At 40.4% G+C, this 19014-nt stretch overlaps 1 protein-coding gene across 4 annotated transcripts in view; it reads left to right on the top strand.

The window, feature by feature from the left end:
• rbfox2 (RNA binding fox-1 homolog 2) overlaps window positions 1–19014 on the top strand; it is a 34685-nt gene that overhangs the window by 2132 nt on the left and 13539 nt on the right. For 3 of the 4 annotated variants that reach the window (XR_009271601.1, XM_058777817.1, XM_058777816.1), the window contains exons 2-5: window positions 14650–14844; window positions 15690–15845; window positions 16092–16145; window positions 17158–17250. Coding sequence is in view for 3 of the 4 variants with exons in the window: in XM_058777817.1 (XP_058633800.1) it covers window positions 14650–14844; window positions 15690–15845; window positions 16092–16145; window positions 17158–17250 (498 nt within the window). In the remaining variant the exon portion in view is untranslated. Of the gene's footprint in view, window positions 1–6162; window positions 6294–14649; window positions 14845–15689; window positions 15846–16091; window positions 16146–17157; window positions 17251–19014 lie in introns of those variants that run through there. The other variant, XM_058777818.1, reaches the window with a different exon arrangement.

Here is a 19014-nt window from a genome sequence, read left to right as displayed (position 1 = left end):
GAAGCTTCAGACCTTGCAGAGAGCAGTGGTTTCCAGGTCCGGTGTTTGTAGTTCAGTTCATGCAGTGGTTTCTTGTTTTTTGTGAGTGCAAATATGTTAAAAAGCCCAACATCATTGCTCAAAATCTGTAGGAATTCATTGAGCTGCTGCTGTCCACGGTGATATTAAAATCGCATCGGTCTCTCACACACACACTCATGCGAGCGCCGTCAGAAGAGGATTTGCTGTATCACTGACAGTAAAGAGGCTTTTTGTTGTGCTAAAGAGATCTACACTTGTTTCAGAGTGGCATTAGTCTCTGATCTCCCATTTATCCTGACGTGGGCTGCTGGGGAGGGGGGGTAATACACACACACACACACACACACGCGCACGCTCTGATTGGAGATTTGCAGATAAGCCTTTGCATTTTTACCTCATGCTCTGAGCTGCATGTATTGAATCTGCTCTGATGTCGTCGGGTCGCTCACGATCCGCTCTGCTGTTGTAACGTGCCCTACTTACCCCACGTCTCCTGTAATTACCCTTATGGGATTGCACACACATGTTACCATGGCAACTTTAAACTTTGACCCCACGAGCAGAGCAGTAAATTCGGGGTGTGGTGGTGATGGTTATTGTGGTAGACAATAGAGCGAGCGCACGAGTCTCAGCTGGTCTGGAGTCAAGAGAGTGTCTTTTAAAAGTTTTCCTCTAATTAAAGTCCACATGAAATCAAAATTGGTGCGGTTTACTTTGTTAGCGGCGTGCACATTGCTAATCTTGTGCTGAACAAATAATCTGTGCAGGTTGATGGAAGAGGTTTGTCTTTAATCAAAATCAAAAATTTGCTTCCGCTCTGGAATGGCGTTTTGTCTGACGCCAGCTTGATGTTGTGGGCGGAGTATCCCTAGCCACGCCCCTCCAACCGCGAGTGAGCGACTGAGAGGAGGAGCCCTAAAATAAACCCCTCCCTCTATTCAATATTCCATTTCAGTTGAAATACATCACAATACTGAAGGAAAGTCGGTAGCTACTCCAGATCACCGCGGTTCACTGTTAGTGTTACATCTGTCCATCAGTGCTATTGGTGTAAAATGATTTCTGGTCTTTATTTTGATGTGAATGTTTATGCAACATTAATGTGCGTGGTCTTCGGTTCTCTGGAGGCCGATAGAGTTTCCTTCGGATGTCTGTCGTTAAATTTGTTATTAATCAAATAGCTAGATATAGGCCTAAATGTCAAGAAATCGTCTGTAGAAGGCGTTCCCCAGCTGTACTGCAGAGAATGCAGTGTACTTGTTGAGTTTGTTCCCTTCAGAGTGTTTGTGTTTTAGTGACCTTCTAAAAGAGCTTTATTTTTTTTATTTTTTTTGAGTGTTGAGCAATGTGTTTTTCATTTTCTTGGTCTTTTTTAAAAAAATTTCAGTACCTCATTGAGTGAGTCTCTCTCTCTCACACACACACACACACACACACACACACACACACACGACTGATGTCAGGACGCCAGACCTCCATCTTAAATGTGTTCAGCAGTAACACACACACACACACACACACACACACAGGAAGTATAAACTGCAGTCAGACTCATGGCACTAACAGACACACATGAAGTAGCCAAGAGCTTTGAAACACTCGTCCTCTCGTTCGCAAATCATCTCGTCTTTCTTCTTCACCTCCGTCCTTCACTGAGCTCCTCCTTCAGCTGCACCATCTGTTCACTTTCTTGTCCTTCTCTTGCCTGATCACTCCATTCTGCTGTTCTCCTTTCTCTGGAAGTTACAGGTCAGTAAGTTTGAGGGAATCATAGTTTCTGCTCTCAGAAGGTCTGTGAGTCCTCTGTGTGTGTGTGTGTGTGTGTGTGTGTGTGTGTGTGTTGGCAGCGAGCGGCTCGGTCCTTAAGGAAATGAGGCACATGACGGGGTGGTGGAGGGGTTCTCTGTGACTCATTGTCTCTTTCAGCTCGAGTCGTCTGCTTCACACACATGGACTCCAGATGTTTCTGTCTTCGTTTTCTGGACGGCCTTTAGATCTGCGCTGATCCTCAAATATCAGCAGAAAAAACACACTCAGACTTTCAGTCTGAAAGCAGAATCTGGGCTGAATCTCAAGAACACATCCAGCTCGTATTTCAGCCCAAAACCCAGAGAAAGAAGCTGGATTTTAAACAACGTAAATCATTTCAAGCCTCTTTTTAGGACCGTGAACACTTTTTCCATTGTGACATTGTTTTTCATTTCCATTTGTGTTTTGCAAAGAAATGGATAAAACATCTGCTGAATTAATAAATGTAATTTAATCATTTGTACAGATTTTAACGTAAAAATCTTTGCCATTAAGAGCAACGCAGAAAAAGGCTCTGAAGTATTACAGTAATGAGAATTTTGAAAGCGGGACCATAAATGATGCAATTTTTTTTTTTTTTTTAAATCACCATGGTCCTATAAATAGGCCAACACACTATGATTTGTTTCTTCTTTCGGTTGTTGCAGTGCATTGTGGTCCAGCCATGTTTTCATGAGACTGGCTTTGCAAACATCAGCACTGCAGATGATTCCAGTGTGCTTCTGTCTGTCGAGCGGCGCAGTGCGCACTGCTAAGTGTTCCCTCGGGGGACTGGAGGAGGGACATTAGTTCCAGCTGGGAGCTGCGCGGAGCTCAAAGAGGGTGTTTATCAAGAGAAGATAAAAAGAGACGCAGCAGCAGAGCAGAAATAACCCGTGATTCTCTTCAGAACCGTCCTAAACTCCTTTTACACATCAGAGCTGAGAGCGAAACCGTCTCCACTCGCCGGCTGGTTTCTCGTATCACGTGATCCCGATCGGATCGTCTCATCTGCTATAAATATTAACTGCGGCGGATCTTTTGGACTCTAATAAGTAACTGTTAAAGTCCTGTAGTAAAAGCGCAGCGGTCTCCGTTTGTCCCTCGTGTTGTGACTGTCCTCTTGTTTTAATGTGTAAACAATAGCCGGGCTTGAACCCTGACGGAGCGGCGAGGTGCGTGTGGGCCGGCGCTAATCTGATTATACACCACTATACACCAATTAAACCTGCAGCCCAATTAGAGGCGGCGCTACAGATCTCACAAACACACGCATCCTTCATGTGAACGCAATCCCATAGTGCACTGCTCTAAGCTCAGTGAAAAAAGAAACGATTTTTAAAGTCAGAGGACTGTTGAATATAAATTACATTTTTAAATACTAAGAAGTTTCCATTAAAATAAAATTGCTGTTTTCCATATTCTTGTTTATTAGTTTTGTGTTTCGCCAACAGCAAATTATAGACATTAATCAGGTTAGAGGCCATATTTAATTTAACGACGATGAAAACGAGGGACAGATTTACAGTCTTTACAGTGACACGCTCCGTATATAAAGGTCCTTGATTGTGTCATTTTCACAACTGGGGCTGCAACATATGATTATTTTGATCATCGATTAATCTAACAATTATTAGAGCAATTAATTGACTAATCGTCGATTATTTCACAGATTAATCAATGGACTTTGATTTGACTTCAGCTTTTGCAATTAGTTGAAATATTGAGTTATACATAGTCTAAAGGTAATGACTTCAGCTTTTGAAAATCATTTTATATCATTACAATTATTATACAAATAAATATATTTGGCACAAAATGAGATGACAAATGAGAGATTCACCATTTAATTAGCTATATGAAAAAGTTTTGTAAGTCATAAAGGTGAGACTAAATAAAGGTGAGTGAGTTATTTTTGAATAAATGATTTTAATCGCAACATAATCTCTCTTAATATACCTTATAGGATTATGATAATCAAAACAGTCCAGATCAAGCTTTGATCTCCGCAAACCGAACTATCACTTTAATGAAATGTTTTTGCCACTGATAAAGAGATTTTATCATTAGCTGCTCTATAACAGAAACGTTGTAATTGTTACTGAAAGCGACACTGACTCTGGGTTTCATGTTTAAAGCTGCTTGATTTAAGGCTATGTCTTGCATAAAGTGCTGTATAAATAAACGTGACGTGACTGGAACAAACATCATCGCTGTAATCAGATGCTTTCTGAACTGCTGCTTTCTCACTGCTGTCAGTTTTTGTAGTTTGTGTTGTTATTGAAAAGAAAGCGTGCAGCATATTTTTCCATATTGCTCGTTTCCATTCCTGTCAGAAACTAAACGTGACTGCCGTGTATCGGGGTCCGATGTTTCCCGTGAGCAGTGCTGTCTGTACGGAGAGTGTGCTGCTCATAATGGTTTTCGATGCTTTCATATCGTCAGGCGTCCTCTGAGGTTAATTAGTGTCCAGTAATCAGCCGAGTGTGCTCGTTCTCTCAGGTGGAGCTCGTTTAAGCTCCTCCAGCGCCGAGCGCTCTTCATCTCGTATCTCCGTCCAGTAATTGATGTCATTTTGAGGGGCCTTTGCCCGCAGGTTTAATTGAAGTCTTCATTATCCACAGATCTGCTGCTTGAATGTTCTCAGTTGTGCAGCTGATAACGAATCTAAAGGTGAGAGCGAATCTTCATGTCGGTGTCACACCGGTGACCGAATGACTGTCCGTCTCTCTCTCTGATGGTCATTACAGGAGGTCAAGAGTCAGTCGATCGCTCTGAAGCACAGAATAAGCTCTTTCTGCAGAACAGACTCTCAAACCTCAGCGATTCGCTCCGTTATTCTCAAGCTGTAGTTCCTTCGTCACAAATGATGAAAACGTTGTGTTCTGTTTATCTTGTATATTATATAATCTATTTCTGTGTTTTCAGTTAGCTGGGCTTGAGTGTTTCTATCACAGTTGCCCTTCGTGAACGCAGGTTAGCAAATCCTTTTCACTGATACGCTTTCGGTCGGTCAGCTGAAGGTTGCACATTCATTTTGTAACTCTGACATCGATAAAGTCAAGATTTACTATTAAATATATTATTATTATTAATAATCAGACCTATAATTAATCATTACATATTAAATATGTGGCAAGAAGAGTGGGATACATGTACGAATAATAAATTACATGAAATGCAATTTTAATTTCTTTTAAAACTAGATTTGATCAAGTGGTATTTAGCAGATGTCTCATAGGTCATACAAGACTGACTCATGCATTTTTGCTTAAAGGTGAAGACGCTACTCAATGCATGCTCTGCAGAAATCCTCTTTCTGTCAAACATGTTTTATTGGACTGTCCTGCTTTTAATGTATGTAGAAAACTCTTTTATGAAGTTAACTCACTTAAAGAGTTTAGTATAATTTCGCCAGTGAAAGTTTTAGAATTTTTATGTTAATGTAAAAAATCTTGTGTAATATAATGTATTTGCTGGTTTTTATTGTATTTGTTATGCTTGTATTTTTTTTAAATGGTTTTTGCCATGAAAATAGCCTAAGGTGCTGACATGGCATTAAATAAAAATATATACTACAACTACTATTATTATTAATAATAATTATTGGCAATGTATGTGTTTTAAACTGAGAACACATAAGGAGCTTTTCAAGATCATTGAACTCTTAATAGTCCCAGTGTTTTAGATTAGCTTTGTAGATTACAGCAGCAGCTGTAGAGTGTGTGTGTGTGTGTGTGTGTGCGCAGATTGTTCAGTTGGTGTAGTTAATCTCACTCTTTATCTTCTTTTTCTCTCTGTAATCCCTCCATCCGTCTCTTTATCCATTTATCACCAGCCGTTTGACTGTGAGCTTCACATCTGCTGTGTTTTCAGAGGTTTTGCACACAATTGAATGTCTGTAAATATCATTACTGTAATATCATATCAGAAACGTAATATAGTCTCTTGTGATGCTTAAAAATAAACTGTTGGTCAGCTGAACATTATAGGATTTGAAGATTAAATTGAAGGGAATGGCACATTGTGATGATGATGATATTTGGTGCTAAGAGCATGAAATTCCATTTGCTGTGATTTGCATGTTTTAACTTGTATAGGGAATGCTAGTTTAGCTGGCTGCTTAACGAACTAAAAATAAATTAACAGTTTGATTATTTATAAACCATAGTTTTTATGGTTTCTAATCAGACGGGATGGAAGCTAAAAATCATCTTTGAAAATTAAGAAATGGGTTTGTTTGTTTTAAGAAAAAGTGTAGAGAGAGAGAGAGGGAGGGAAGGAAGGAACGAGTGATATGGGAGGAGAGACGAGAGAGAGAGAGAGAGAGAGAGGGAGGACGGACAGAGAGGAGGGGATTGAGAGAGGGAGATTTTGAATGTGTCAGACTCTGAACGCTGACGTCTGAGAAGCAGGAAACGCTGCTGTCTGTCGCCGCTGTCTTCAGTAGAATGATGGGAGTCTTTTACCCTCCTGTGCAGCCGGTGAGTTCTCAATCATTCATGTTGCTGCATTTCCTGCCTGGAAACATCGAGTGTGATTCACTCGTGCGCGTGCGTGTGTGTGTGTGTGTGTACGTGTGCATGTGAGCTTTTACATAAGTAAACTGCATTCTGCTAAATGCATAAATGCAATATTAGAAATGAAAGAATTTGCAGCTGCAGATGACACCTTCAGTTAGTGTGTGTGTGTGTGTGTGTGTGTGTGAGCGTGATATGGAGATGAGGAAAGTCTTGTGTGTTTCTCCAGCTGTCGGTCTTGACTGACGGGGCCAGGTGCTCTTGAGCAGTTGTTCCTTCATCTGTCTGTCTCATTGTGTCTTCACATCTGTCTCTCACACATGTGGCTTTAGTGTTAATGTGCAGCGACACAAATCAGTCTTTTATTAGTTAGAAGCTGTCTGTGGTATAGCCTGGAATCTGTCTCTCTCTCCGTCCCTCCCCCTCTCCTGCCGTCTCCCGAGGGCTCGAGCAGCTGTTATCTCGGTGTTTTCCTTTAAAAGCAGGAATGGGATTGGGGGTGGAGAATGGAAATTGATTTTTTTAGAGGTGACGCTCAGGGAGAATCTCGTAGCCAGAGCCGGCCGTGGACAGTGAAGCTCTGCGATCCTGATGGAGGACGGCTGAAGTATGGTGGAGTATGGTGAAGTATGCTGAACCCCACCCAGCGTTTGCCCTGCAGCGAGGGAGAGACGCTTACCTGTCATCTCATGATCTCACACGCTAGCTTTAGAAAGGGAGAGCAGCTGTCTTTGTTGTGCATAGAAATATAGACCTATATTCTCCCTTTTTGTTGACGTTAGAATATTGTTTTGGACATCTGATACACGCACGCATCTAAATGAGGACAGATGCATGTTGTTTTTATATAAAGGTCACACAAAACCTAAAAGAACATTCAAGAACTGTAGCTTAATAATAAACAAGTAGATACTAGGGATTAGAGGTCGACCGATAGTGGATTTTACTGATACCGATAGCTGGACCACACTGGCCGATACCGATTAATCAACCGATAGTTTACTAAATGGATACTGAAAGAAAGCTAGTGCTTTACTATTTATTTTTAATTTTTTTTAAAGCACTAACAGTACTGAACCATACTTTGAATAAAAATATTAATATTATTTACTATATTGATCAATAAAGTTAATTCATAGTTTGCTAATGTTAAAAGAAGAAACTTTAAAATTAAAAAATTTAGCCTATTATTAGCTAATAGTGAATGTTGAAATGAACAATACTTCTACAGTTTTCATTAATGCTACGAATGGACTCTTATTGTTAAAGGAAAACGCCACCGGTTTTCCATATTCTAATATGTTCTTCCCTCAACTTAGTCGAGTTGATGCGTACCTCTCCAGTCTCCGTGCGTGCACTTAATCGCTCTAGTGCACTGCGCAACTATGTTAGCGTTTAGCTTAACCCCATTCATTCCTTAGGATCCAAACAGGGATGAATTTAGTTCCCACCAAACACTTCCATGTTTTCCCTATTTAAAGATGGTTACATGAGTAGTTACACGAGTAAGTATGGTGACACAAAATAAAATGTGGCGATTTTCTAAGCGGATAAAAAATAACTAACTATAATGTATGGCGGAAGAGCACGTCGCAGCACTTTGACCTCGGCGCATGATGATATTACTGCGACGTGCTCTTCCGCCATACATTATAGTTAGTTATTTTTTTATCCGCTTAGAAAATCGCCACATTTTATTTTGTGTCACCATACTTACTTGTGTAACTACTCATGTAACCATCTTTAAATAGGGAAATTGGCCATAGCATTAAAATTACATACATATGGATATTGTATGTGTACTCACACATTTTATTTGCTTCTATTTTTTAACACTTGATAATTATCTAATCAAAAAAAAAAAAACACCGTCAAAAGCGCAGCGCTGCGTCTAGGAGAACTCTGAGATATCTCACACACACACACACACCAGACGCTTTGCGTTCAATTCAAGTGGCGGTCTAAAACAATTTATTTAATCACCAAACGGACATAAGTTTGCTTCAAGAATGAACAATGTGGCATAAATGAGTTTGAAGTTCGGTGTTTAAAAAAACAGAGCAAGTGGAAAGAGAACGCGCGATATATTACAGCTCTCTACATGAAGCATACAGACAACAGAAAGACAAACGTTTTGCTGAAAAATGCACAATACATAATTTATAGCCTAGGGTGAAGTCATTGTTCATTCACAACGATTTGGGACAAATATAATGTAATTTAATAGAAAACTATGAAAGGCGCTCTGTTCCGCGGCAGGCTTTTCTGTCGGCTGTATTTAAATGCGCGTCTGGAGTTTCCCGCTCTGTGCAGCGCGCAGTGTCACGTGTCAAAATAAACAACACGTGCTGTCCGTGATTTCCGCCTCTAGAGGCCGCTCTCGTACTGTATAATGCCTGTATAATCAGCCACTCCAGCAACGGTTGCAAACCGGAAAACTATCGGCATGGATTTTTGCCGATAACAATCAACTATCGGTGGCGATTAATCGACAAAACCGATGAATCGGTCGACCTCTACTAGGGATGCATCAATGCTGAATTTCTAATAGCTGATTATTCAGAATAAGGTCTGCTGATACCAATAATTTGCTTTCATTAAGGGAAATCAACTCATGCTGTAAACTATACAGGGAACCCTCTCATTTATTACATTACTGTAATATTAGTAGGGCTGGGGAAAAAAATACAGATTTCTCCATTTTTAATCTATTCTCATTTTTGCTAAATGATATTGACTCTTAAATCCTAAGAATCGATTAGTCTGACCACGGAGCATTGTAATGCACCTCCCATCCAATAGATTGCAATAAGCTTTGTGCTTCTGACCATTTTATTGCTATATTCAAACAATAAATCTAGCTTTGGCGCTGTTTAATGTGTAGTGACGGATCACTGTAGCACCTCAGTTCAGGAGAAACCGCACCGAGCATCTCCTCTGCTTTAAGGCCGGTTACAGCATGAAATAAACATGAATGAACATCAGAAAGTATGTTAAAAGGAAGAGTACAACTTACCGCATTATCTTAATTAAAAAAAATTGACCCTTATGACTGATTTTATGGTCCAGGGTCACATTTATTTTCAGAAATAATACACTTAAACTTACAAATTGAAATGTTTCTACGCAACAGTTACACATTGTGTGTATTTTATTTTTATTCATAAATGTATATATTTAATTGGCAGCTCCTCTGTAGTGTTTTATTGCTAACTAATGAGCTGTGAACACTTTCCTGAGGTAAATGCAATGTAAAGTATCATGTTTCCGTGGTTGAAACACTGATTGAGTGATTTACATGAGACATGATGCATTTTAGTGAGCTGTACTGAACCTTCTGATGTTCATTCATGTTTATGACATGCTAGATTTCATGTTTTGTTCATATTTAATGCGCTCTGCGCTGCCGCTTGAACTGAGACGCTACAGCGGTCTGTCACGGCACATTAATAGCGTCAAAACTGCATTAACTGTTTGAATTTTTAAATGAACATAATTGAAAAACCTTTCTGTTGGATGTAACAAAGCTCTTTGTGATTTATTGGATGCGAGGCACATTACAAATAATGTTTGGTGAAGGGAAAATCATGACTTTGCAACCCTGGCTTGAACTCTGGGTGATTCATGGGGTCAAAGAGAGACTGTTACTTCTACAAGAGACATTTTCTTCAGTTGCAAAACTATTTTTCTGCTCCCTTTTGAGTGACAGGATATATTCAACCCTGCTGTTTTAAACAATCGTCCGATGGTGCTTTTATCAGTCGATATGGATTATTGGCTGATACGTCAGTGTGTCCCTAGTAAATGCAATGCAAACTCAGTTGACAGTGCAGCATACTATCCGTTACTGCAAGTAGTTATTTAGATTTAAAGTAACACACTTACAGTAGACGTTAGATATCGTTTGAATTTGATCAATTCTGATTCTGCTTATCGATTCCCAGTTTCGATTCCAATGTGGTTAAAAAAAAAAAATAGTCAAACATTTAGATATCACACACATTTATTCTGTCTCTTTTTGCAAAAAATGTAATTGCTGCTGGACACATGAACAAAAATCAGCCGGCTGCATAAAAACTGGATTAAGAGTTGTTTGTGTGCAAAATACTGCTGCAAGATTCTGAATAAACAGACTTTTTTTTTTTTTTTTAAACAGAGATTGTAGTTCTCTCACAATTCTGAAGGAAAAATATCAAACTAAACCAAATCTCATGGAATGGAATGATTCAATGACTCACTCAAGATTTACTTGTTCTATTACTGGATGATTCAGTGTTTTTGAATGAATCTCTTGAATGGAATTCAAAGACAAATGCATTTTTAACAGCTCCTTTTTGCCAGCTAAAAAAAAAAAATGCACGCACAGGAATTTTATAGGAAATTTTAATTTTACATCAAGTATCCGATTCCTGACCTCAAGTATCTGATTCCTGACCTCAAGTATCCGATTCTGGAATTGCAATTGATTTTGGATTCCCAACCCGATGTATAACACACATCTTGATTATATATAAACACACATTATATGTGACGTAACTGTCCACAAATCAGTTTTCTTAGATCAGTCGCCACATGCAGAGATGACACCAGTAAAGATGATTCCGTCTGCTGCTGATGGACGGCGTTACTGTAAATGCATTTATCTGCGTCACAGACGATGCTGTGATACTGCTTCAGTTGTGTTTAACCCAGAATACTCGTCAGATCCACACGTGATGCCATTAATGACATCAACACAAGCGGTTCATGCCGAGGAGACGGTAACATGAGACGAAGCGCAGTATAAACTGGACAGAGATGTCAGTCATGCAGCTTGTTTGCTTTTCTTGGGCTGGTTTCTCGGTGTGAGAGTTCAGAGCTCGTGTTGCACACAAACGGACGAATGCGTGTCTGTCGGTCAAGAGGAGCTCTGCAGTCTTTAATGAGTTTGTGTGTGTGTGTTGAGCAAAGGAGCAGTCCTCTGTCCAAACTAGATCAGCTAGTTTCCTTGGGTCGCACATGTGCTGAGGGTGGAGTGTGTGAGAGAGAGACAAACATTCACACTCACACGTGTGTGTGTGTGTGTCTCAAACACCAGCGTTTGCAGGCTTTTATCTGGGCCGTTTTGGACCCACAAACCTTTGGACCCAGGCTGGGCGCTGCTGGACTCTGATTGGTCAGGGAGGAATAAACGGACACACCCTCTGAAGAGAGCAAGAGGCCTGAGGTCAGGATACAGCTGACCAATCAGAGCGTGTGTGGGCGGGTCAGGATCTGTGAGCGCTGAGAGTAACGCAGGAGGCTTTCTTCACTCTTTCACATGCTCCAGTTCTGCGATTGACCAATGATAGACACATTTAATGTCCTTTTAAAGAAGGTCAGTTCACTCAATGGCCAGCTTGGTACCACCTTGGTTTTCTAGTCCTCCAGTACTCATGTGTAATTTAATGTTATGTACTTCTATTGTATCTATTAATATTTAGAATGAGCTTTTTGTGTTTTCACACGTCAAGGATCTGTGTGTAACGCCTCGCTGAAGCGTTCTGATGTCCCTAGTAAAGAAGTAATACATTTATTTCATACGAAGTATAGTTCAAATCTATTAACACATTTACTGACAGATAACTCGAGACTTACTGATATAAAAAATTATATAATTAAACTTTATTTGCCATACTGCTTGTGCACAATGCACATTTCTTAATATTAAGTCTAACGTGTCACTTTTGATGAGAGTTGTATAATCTTTGAATAATATTGGTCTTAGTGTACCTGAAGTGTGCTTGCAATAGTTCCACTTTAGCTCAATCAGATATACTAAGCATATCTTTAATTGTACTTCAGCACAATTAAAGTGCATTAAGTGCAAAATTATTTCTTCCAGTTTAGCAGACTTGAAGTGTACCAGGGTACTATACTAAACGTACAATTGCAGGGCATTAAGTACATGCATATGAAAATGTATTTGTAGTATACTTTGCATGAAATAAATGTATTTCCGATACATTTAAGTGTGTGTGTTTTTCACGGGGGGTGGTCAGAGCGGCGGTGACCCGTTCCAGCAGTCGGGCGGCTCGTGGCACAGCGCTGCGTTAGACAGATGCCAGCTGACCCGTAACTAAAGCTGCAGTGTTTAGAAGGCCTCGCTCGGCTGAACACACGCTCGCAGCGCTGGGACGACTCGCAGATCATAATGAGACAGATTCATAAAGACCTGAAGGCCATCGTTTCAGAAACAGATGAGCTGCGGTGGATCTCAGTCTCTGGTTCTGTGACGCATCACAGATTGATTCTTGTCAACGGCACACAACACAGTCCATGCCGAGTACACGCCGGTCACGCAAAAATGAGCACGCAAGTGTGAGTCGGGGAGATTTTTGTCTTAACATTTACAACATCTGAAACTCAAATCATCTGCAGGACTATAACGGAGTGTGTGCATGCAGTGCTTCCGGCTGATGTTTGAGGAGCTGATTCATAATGATTTGGGACAGTAATAATTGTATCGAGACGCTGTAAATGAGTGTTACTGCTGCTGGATTCTGAAATGTCGCTCATTAATGTTCTTTGCGGTTGATGGGAAGATCTCAAAGCTATAAATACCAGGCTGTCTCTCTCTCTCTCTCTCTCTCTCTCTCTGTTCTTTTCCCGCTGCCATGTAGGGAAGTGATGCTGGAGGAGGAATGCACACTTGACAGAACAGTGTTTTCCCCTCGCTCTGTCTCTCTCTCTCTCTCTCTCTCTCTGTGTCTCTCGCTCGTAGAAACGCAGGATGAGTCTCCTCGGTCGGTTTGTTTCTCTCTGCAGTGATGTGTATTTCTCTCATAGATCATCGGTTCAGCTCAGAATCTCTTCAAAGGAGCTTCATCACTGGCTGAACCTCGTGAAAACACGTTTCACCACAAAACAAAAGCATTTTACAAATGTGCTTCTACATTTACACTTAGTCATTTTGCAGACGCTTTTATCCAAAGCGACTTACAATTGGGGGGCATCTGAACATGAAGCGTGTTTACTTTAAGCACATTCTGATCCCGAGTTCTCACTGGTCAAGCTCAACTTCATTACTGTAATACAATAATAATAATAATAATTCAAGAATCGGCTAAAAACACATCTCTTCCATCTTTATTTCACCCTCTAACTCTAACACTCTCTATGCTCATTCTATTCTTAGAAAAAAAAAACTGCTTGTTTTCTTTAATAAAAAAAAAACTAACTTCTCTATTCTTTGTATTCCATCCGTTTTATTTGTGTGTGTGTGTGTATATATATATATATATATATATATATATATATATATATATATATATATATATATATATATATATATATATATATATATATATATATATATATATATATATATATATATATATATATATATAAATAATTTTTTTAAACCGTGCTAGTGTACTGTTAAGCTAACTGAGACTTGCATATCATTACTCTTCTGTTGGTTTTGATTGCTTCTGTTGTCCTCGTTTGCAGATCACTTTGGATAAAAGCATCTGCTAAATGAAATGTAAATGTAATGGAAGAACTGCATGGTAGCAGCAGCGGCGCTGGGGTGGGCTAAGAATGTTTTCAGAAAAGCCCCAGATATTTTTATTACCATGTCTTGTGCACGTCAAGATTGACTTTATGTGCATTAAAATCATTTCTATTAAATCAGCACTTAAACAGCAAAATGCAGGTATCTGTAACTTACTGTAGCCTATAAATTCATAATACTGATCTCACTGTCCGTCAGAATTAGATTGTTACTGTACAGCAATATATATAGATTTTTAATTATGGTATTATATGTGCAGACTTTCTAGGACACACACATGTATTTAGAGTGATTCTAAGTGTCGGGGGAAAAAAAGCAATAACATGAATGTGACGAAGTTAATATTTTTTGTATTAATATCATGGGTAATAATGGCACAAAGTAAAAAAATGAGGTGTTTTTGTGGGATCGACTCGATTGAGTCGCTGCAGCAGCACTGTTTGCATGAACGTGATGTTTAACCATCATCAGGGCGATCAGAAGCTCGTCTGCTGTGCTGGCGTGTCTGTCGGAGGCCGTGCGCTAAATTATGCACGAGGGCCTCATTAATATTGAACAGCTGCCTGAGTCCGCTTGTCACCAGAAAGAGAGAAATGTAATATCTCAGGCTTTTAGTGGCGTCATCTGTAATGCATTACTGTCTCTCTCTCTCTCTCCATTCCGGTTGATTTCACTTTTCCTCCGTTCTCGCTCTCATGGCTGTGGCTCTTTTAAGCGAGCTGTGTTTCTCGTCTTCAGCCGAGCGGTCGATTAACCCTGGTCCGTGTGTCTGTGTGTGATCTGCAGGGTTCACAGGACACGATGGGCGCTCCGGAGGGTGTGGTGGCTCCGTTCTCCTCCTTCGCTCCTCCTCCTCCGCCTCCTCCTCCTCAGAACGGCCTGGCGCTGGAGTTCGGGGCCGGCAGCATCTACCCCGCAGGGGGCCAAACGGAGGCCCCGGCAGGAGTCAGCGGCACCTCCTCCTCCATCCCCAGCGCTCAAGTAAGTGTAAAGCTCCTCGAGCAGATGGTGACGTCTGATCGCTCGCACCGCTCGAGCAGCTGGAACAACAAACGTGTCGAACGACTTCCGCTCGCTCAGCTCCGCGTGAATCATCTCAAGCGCTGTGTGTGTGTGTGTGTGTGTGTGTGTGTGTGTGTGTGTGTGTGTGTGTGTGTGTGTGTTGTGGAGTCGTAAGATCTGTCCCGAGGGCTGGGCGATTTAAATTCTTTAGAAATCGAAGAGTCACAGAATTTTTTTTTAATAGCAATATTACCAAACGTTAGACTTAGACACTTTGACAATATGCCAATGATAACCGTAAAGAGAAAAGGATGATGTCGCTAGTGCCACTCACAGAAGCGCTTTTGATAAAGACATGCGAGAAGATTCAAGTCAACTTCTTTTAACTTGAGCGTGTGTTTTTAGATGCGGTTTCAAGCACGAGCAGCGCGATCGAATAAAAACCTGTAACTTCTTCTGTGTGTCTGATATTTGATGATGTTTGCTTCACGGTGACAGACTGAAAGCTGCTGTTTGTTGTTTTTAATGAACATTTATAGTTAATAATCATCTGCTGGTGTTATACCTTCAGTCATTTTGAAATTGAATTACCTTGACTTTTGAGATTTAATTTTTTAAGCATTTTCCTCGTATTATTCCTGAACATATGTATAATATAGGTTTGTAGAAGATGTAGTTGTAGTTCATGCATCTTTTCTGCAAAGATGTGTGCTGCACTTGGAACATAATTTTCTTTAACTTGAGGGTCAATAAAGAAAAAGAATCACGTTGTAGATGTTGTGCCGTGTGCTCCAGCTCTAGCTGTGTGTGTGTGTGTCTCTCAGCTGTCAGACGGATCTCCTCAGGCAGAAGGGCAGTGTGTTTCCGCCGGCGGCTCCGGCAGCGACGACTCCTCCGAGGCCAAAGGAACCCCGAAACGGCTCCACGTTTCCAACATCCCCTTCCGCTTCAGAGACCCAGACCTGCGGCAGATGTTCGGGGTACTACAGGCTTTATAGGCTTCAGGGTTTATTCATCAGATGATTTTAGAACAAACAGTGAGGTGTTTAAGGGCCAATTCTGCCCCCTGGTGACCAAAGAGTGTAACAACACCTTAAAGCGACTGTCGTAAACGCAGCTCTTCTGTAATGATCAGTTTGTAGGTATTACGCAAACAGCCGTGGGTTTGTTTATGTTGAGCGTTCTCTCTCTTTCTTTCTGTCTGTGTGTGTGTGTTTGTTTTTTAGCAATTTGGAAAGATTCTGGATGTGGAGATAATTTTCAATGAGAGGGGCTCAAAGGTAAGAAACCATTTTGAAATCATGCATTTGATTTGAATCTGATTAAATGTTATTGTTGGACTAAAGTAACAGTTCACCCCCCAAAACAACGATCATTTAATTACTGTAATTGAGTGCGACAGCAGATGTTTAGCTCTGACCGTCCCACACAATGATGTCAGATGGTGATTTGTGCTGCTAATAGGGGTGTGCTATATATATATATATATCGTTTGCGATTAATGTCATAATTGTTGTTTTAATGAAGTGTGATCTGACATTATCGGGTAGATCACAAAAATCAAACAAAACACACCAGTGCACGCATACATTACATGAAGTCTAGTAGGTTAGTATTTAGTGTTTTATGTTTAAAATATCAAAACATTATTTATGCGTCTGTACCTGCAGGTTAAAGCGCTCCATGTCCCTCCGAGCCGCATTGTTTCCTCTGCGCTGCAAAGATGAATTTAGTTGATACTGATTTAACAGCCCAAACATCATCTTATTCTAATCGACTGATTAAATGTACGATTTTGACTCAAAAGATGACGCACGCTTTTAGAAGAAATGGCTTTATAAAGGTAAAAATGCCCATAAAAGGTATCAATTTAAACGTATTGGAAAAGATTAATTTCTGTCAGTGTGAACTGAGCACACACAGAATATGAAGGATATCAGAAGCTTCAGGAGTCCGATATCAGTGCAATAACACACTCCGCAAAATACTGTATAATGATCGTTATCGATAAAATCCCAGAAGATATTGCGATATTGACCTAACTACTAACCTAAAAAAAATAACACAATGTGACCAGGGATTGTGAAGCTCCACGAAGAACACACACAAGCCCCGTATAAGCTGACTGGTGTGTGTTCTGAAGTCATACGAGAAGGTGAACGCGAGTGTTTAGATCTGTTCCTCGGGCTCTTCACACACTTCCTGATGCACTTCTCTTTCTTGGAGCATTTTGGGGTGAATGAGTTTCGGAGGTCAGACTCTTCATGTCTGTTCCTCTCTGTCGTGGTCCAGGGTTTTGGTTTTGTGACGTTTGAGACCAGTGCAGATGCAGAGAAAGCGCGAGAGCGTCTCCACGGAACCATCGTGGAGGGACGGAAGATCGAGGTGAGTCTGTCTTTCTCTCTCTTTCTCCTTCTGATGCTCCCATTTCACACTTTACTGACCAAACATGTCCTGGAACTGCTTGAGATGCTCAGCTGTGTGTGTGTGTGTGTGGTGCATTATGGGAAGTGTGTGTGTGAGCTTAGCAATGCATGGTTGCATCTCTACTGCAGTCCACCTTAGACTCTGTGAGTTTTTCTCTGTTTCTCGGCTGTTTTTTGGATTGGTTGTTGTCTGGCTGAGTGTTGGTTATTAACAGCATGTGGTTATTTTCCCTTTTTTAAGTTCATTGATCTGTTTTGTACTGAGCATGCTCACAGTTAGCCAATCACGTGCGTGCATTTGATGCTGTTTCTCCTGGTTTGAATGGCTTTTTTGTTCGTAAAACATTTGCTTGGATTCTTCCGATACACGAGGACTGACGATTCGGAATGCTTTCACAACTTTGGTGTTGTACCTTTATTACGGCATTCGTGTGCATTCTGTGAGAAAACGGCTCACTTTCAGATGCTTGTGTACTTGTTGTTTTTAGTGCATTTGTAGATTGTTCTGTGAATCTGGGAGATGAGAAGAAGCTTGTTGCTTGCCGTGTGTGTGTGTGTGCGTGTGCGCGCGCGTGTGTGTGTGTGCATGGAGCCACGTGTGTTTCCCCTCGTGAGGCCCAGCGTGTTGCAGTGCTGGTTTCTGGGTGTTTTTATAGTTCTTGACCTCCTGCATGACCTCTGAGACGCTGCCTGTGTTTGTCTCTCATAGACGGGGGGGAAATAGTTCCTTTTCATTTTTTAATCCTCATTTATTTCTTTTTTTGTCACTTTAAGGCTGTAATCCCAAGTGAAGTCATTCTTATTTCTAAATGAATCTGGACGTTTGTTTTAGGTCTAAGTGTGTAGATCAGGGGTGTCAAACTCATTTTAGGTCAAAGGCTAAATTGCATGAAACACTGAGTCATGTGGGCCGAATGTTTTCTGTTTTTAATGACCGTCATCCGGTGCTGTGTGACTGACCGCTCGCGTTAGTAAAGCTGCGCTCGATCTGTCTCTACCAGCGTGATTATAAAAGAATACAGTAATTCACATCCATCTTTCACATGGTAAGTATGTGTCTATTATGGAGATAATCTACAGTCAGCGGGCCATTATTATAAAAGCCACTTCAGTGCCATACGAGACTCCTGATCGTACTGTACGTTATCTCTTAATAAATCAGGTCTGCAGTGATATTAAAGGCATTCCTTTTTCATTTAAGCAGACAACATTTTTAAATATAGTTTTTTTGTTAATTGTATGACACTTATTTGTTCTTACCATGAAGAAAGCATTAAAAAAATAATAAAAGAAAAGGATAAATTCTTTAGATTGCATACATTTATAAATGCTAATTGGAAAATAAAAATGGAGACAATGAATTTTAAAAAAACATGTATCGATGTATTTGTCATCCAGATTAAATTTCAAACATGCACATTTTAGCTGCATGCAATTACTTGCGCGACACGACACAAGCGTTCATATCAATATATCAACTTATCGCACAATATGTGTACATGACCTCAATCATTTTTGGTGACGTATTGCCCATTATATTTACATAAAAATTAATGTCACCATGTTTTTTTTGCATTCCACTTGCGCCGGTGTCGTAACGTGGTGTAGTCATGAGGTGCTAGTTCACATCTTTAAAAAAAGTGTCATCTGCAGATATGGCCTTGTTTAGGGATCTGACGGACATCTGACGGCTAAGTAGTGTGTGTTTTTCAGCAATAGTGTG

This window comes from Onychostoma macrolepis, chromosome 06 (genome assembly GCF_012432095.1).
Source record: "Onychostoma macrolepis isolate SWU-2019 chromosome 06, ASM1243209v1, whole genome shotgun sequence".
Classification (NCBI taxonomy): Eukaryota; Metazoa; Chordata; class Actinopteri; order Cypriniformes; family Cyprinidae; genus Onychostoma; species Onychostoma macrolepis.
The sequence above is the reverse complement of the archived record's forward strand: the minus strand, read 5'-3'. Positions and strand labels throughout refer to the sequence as shown.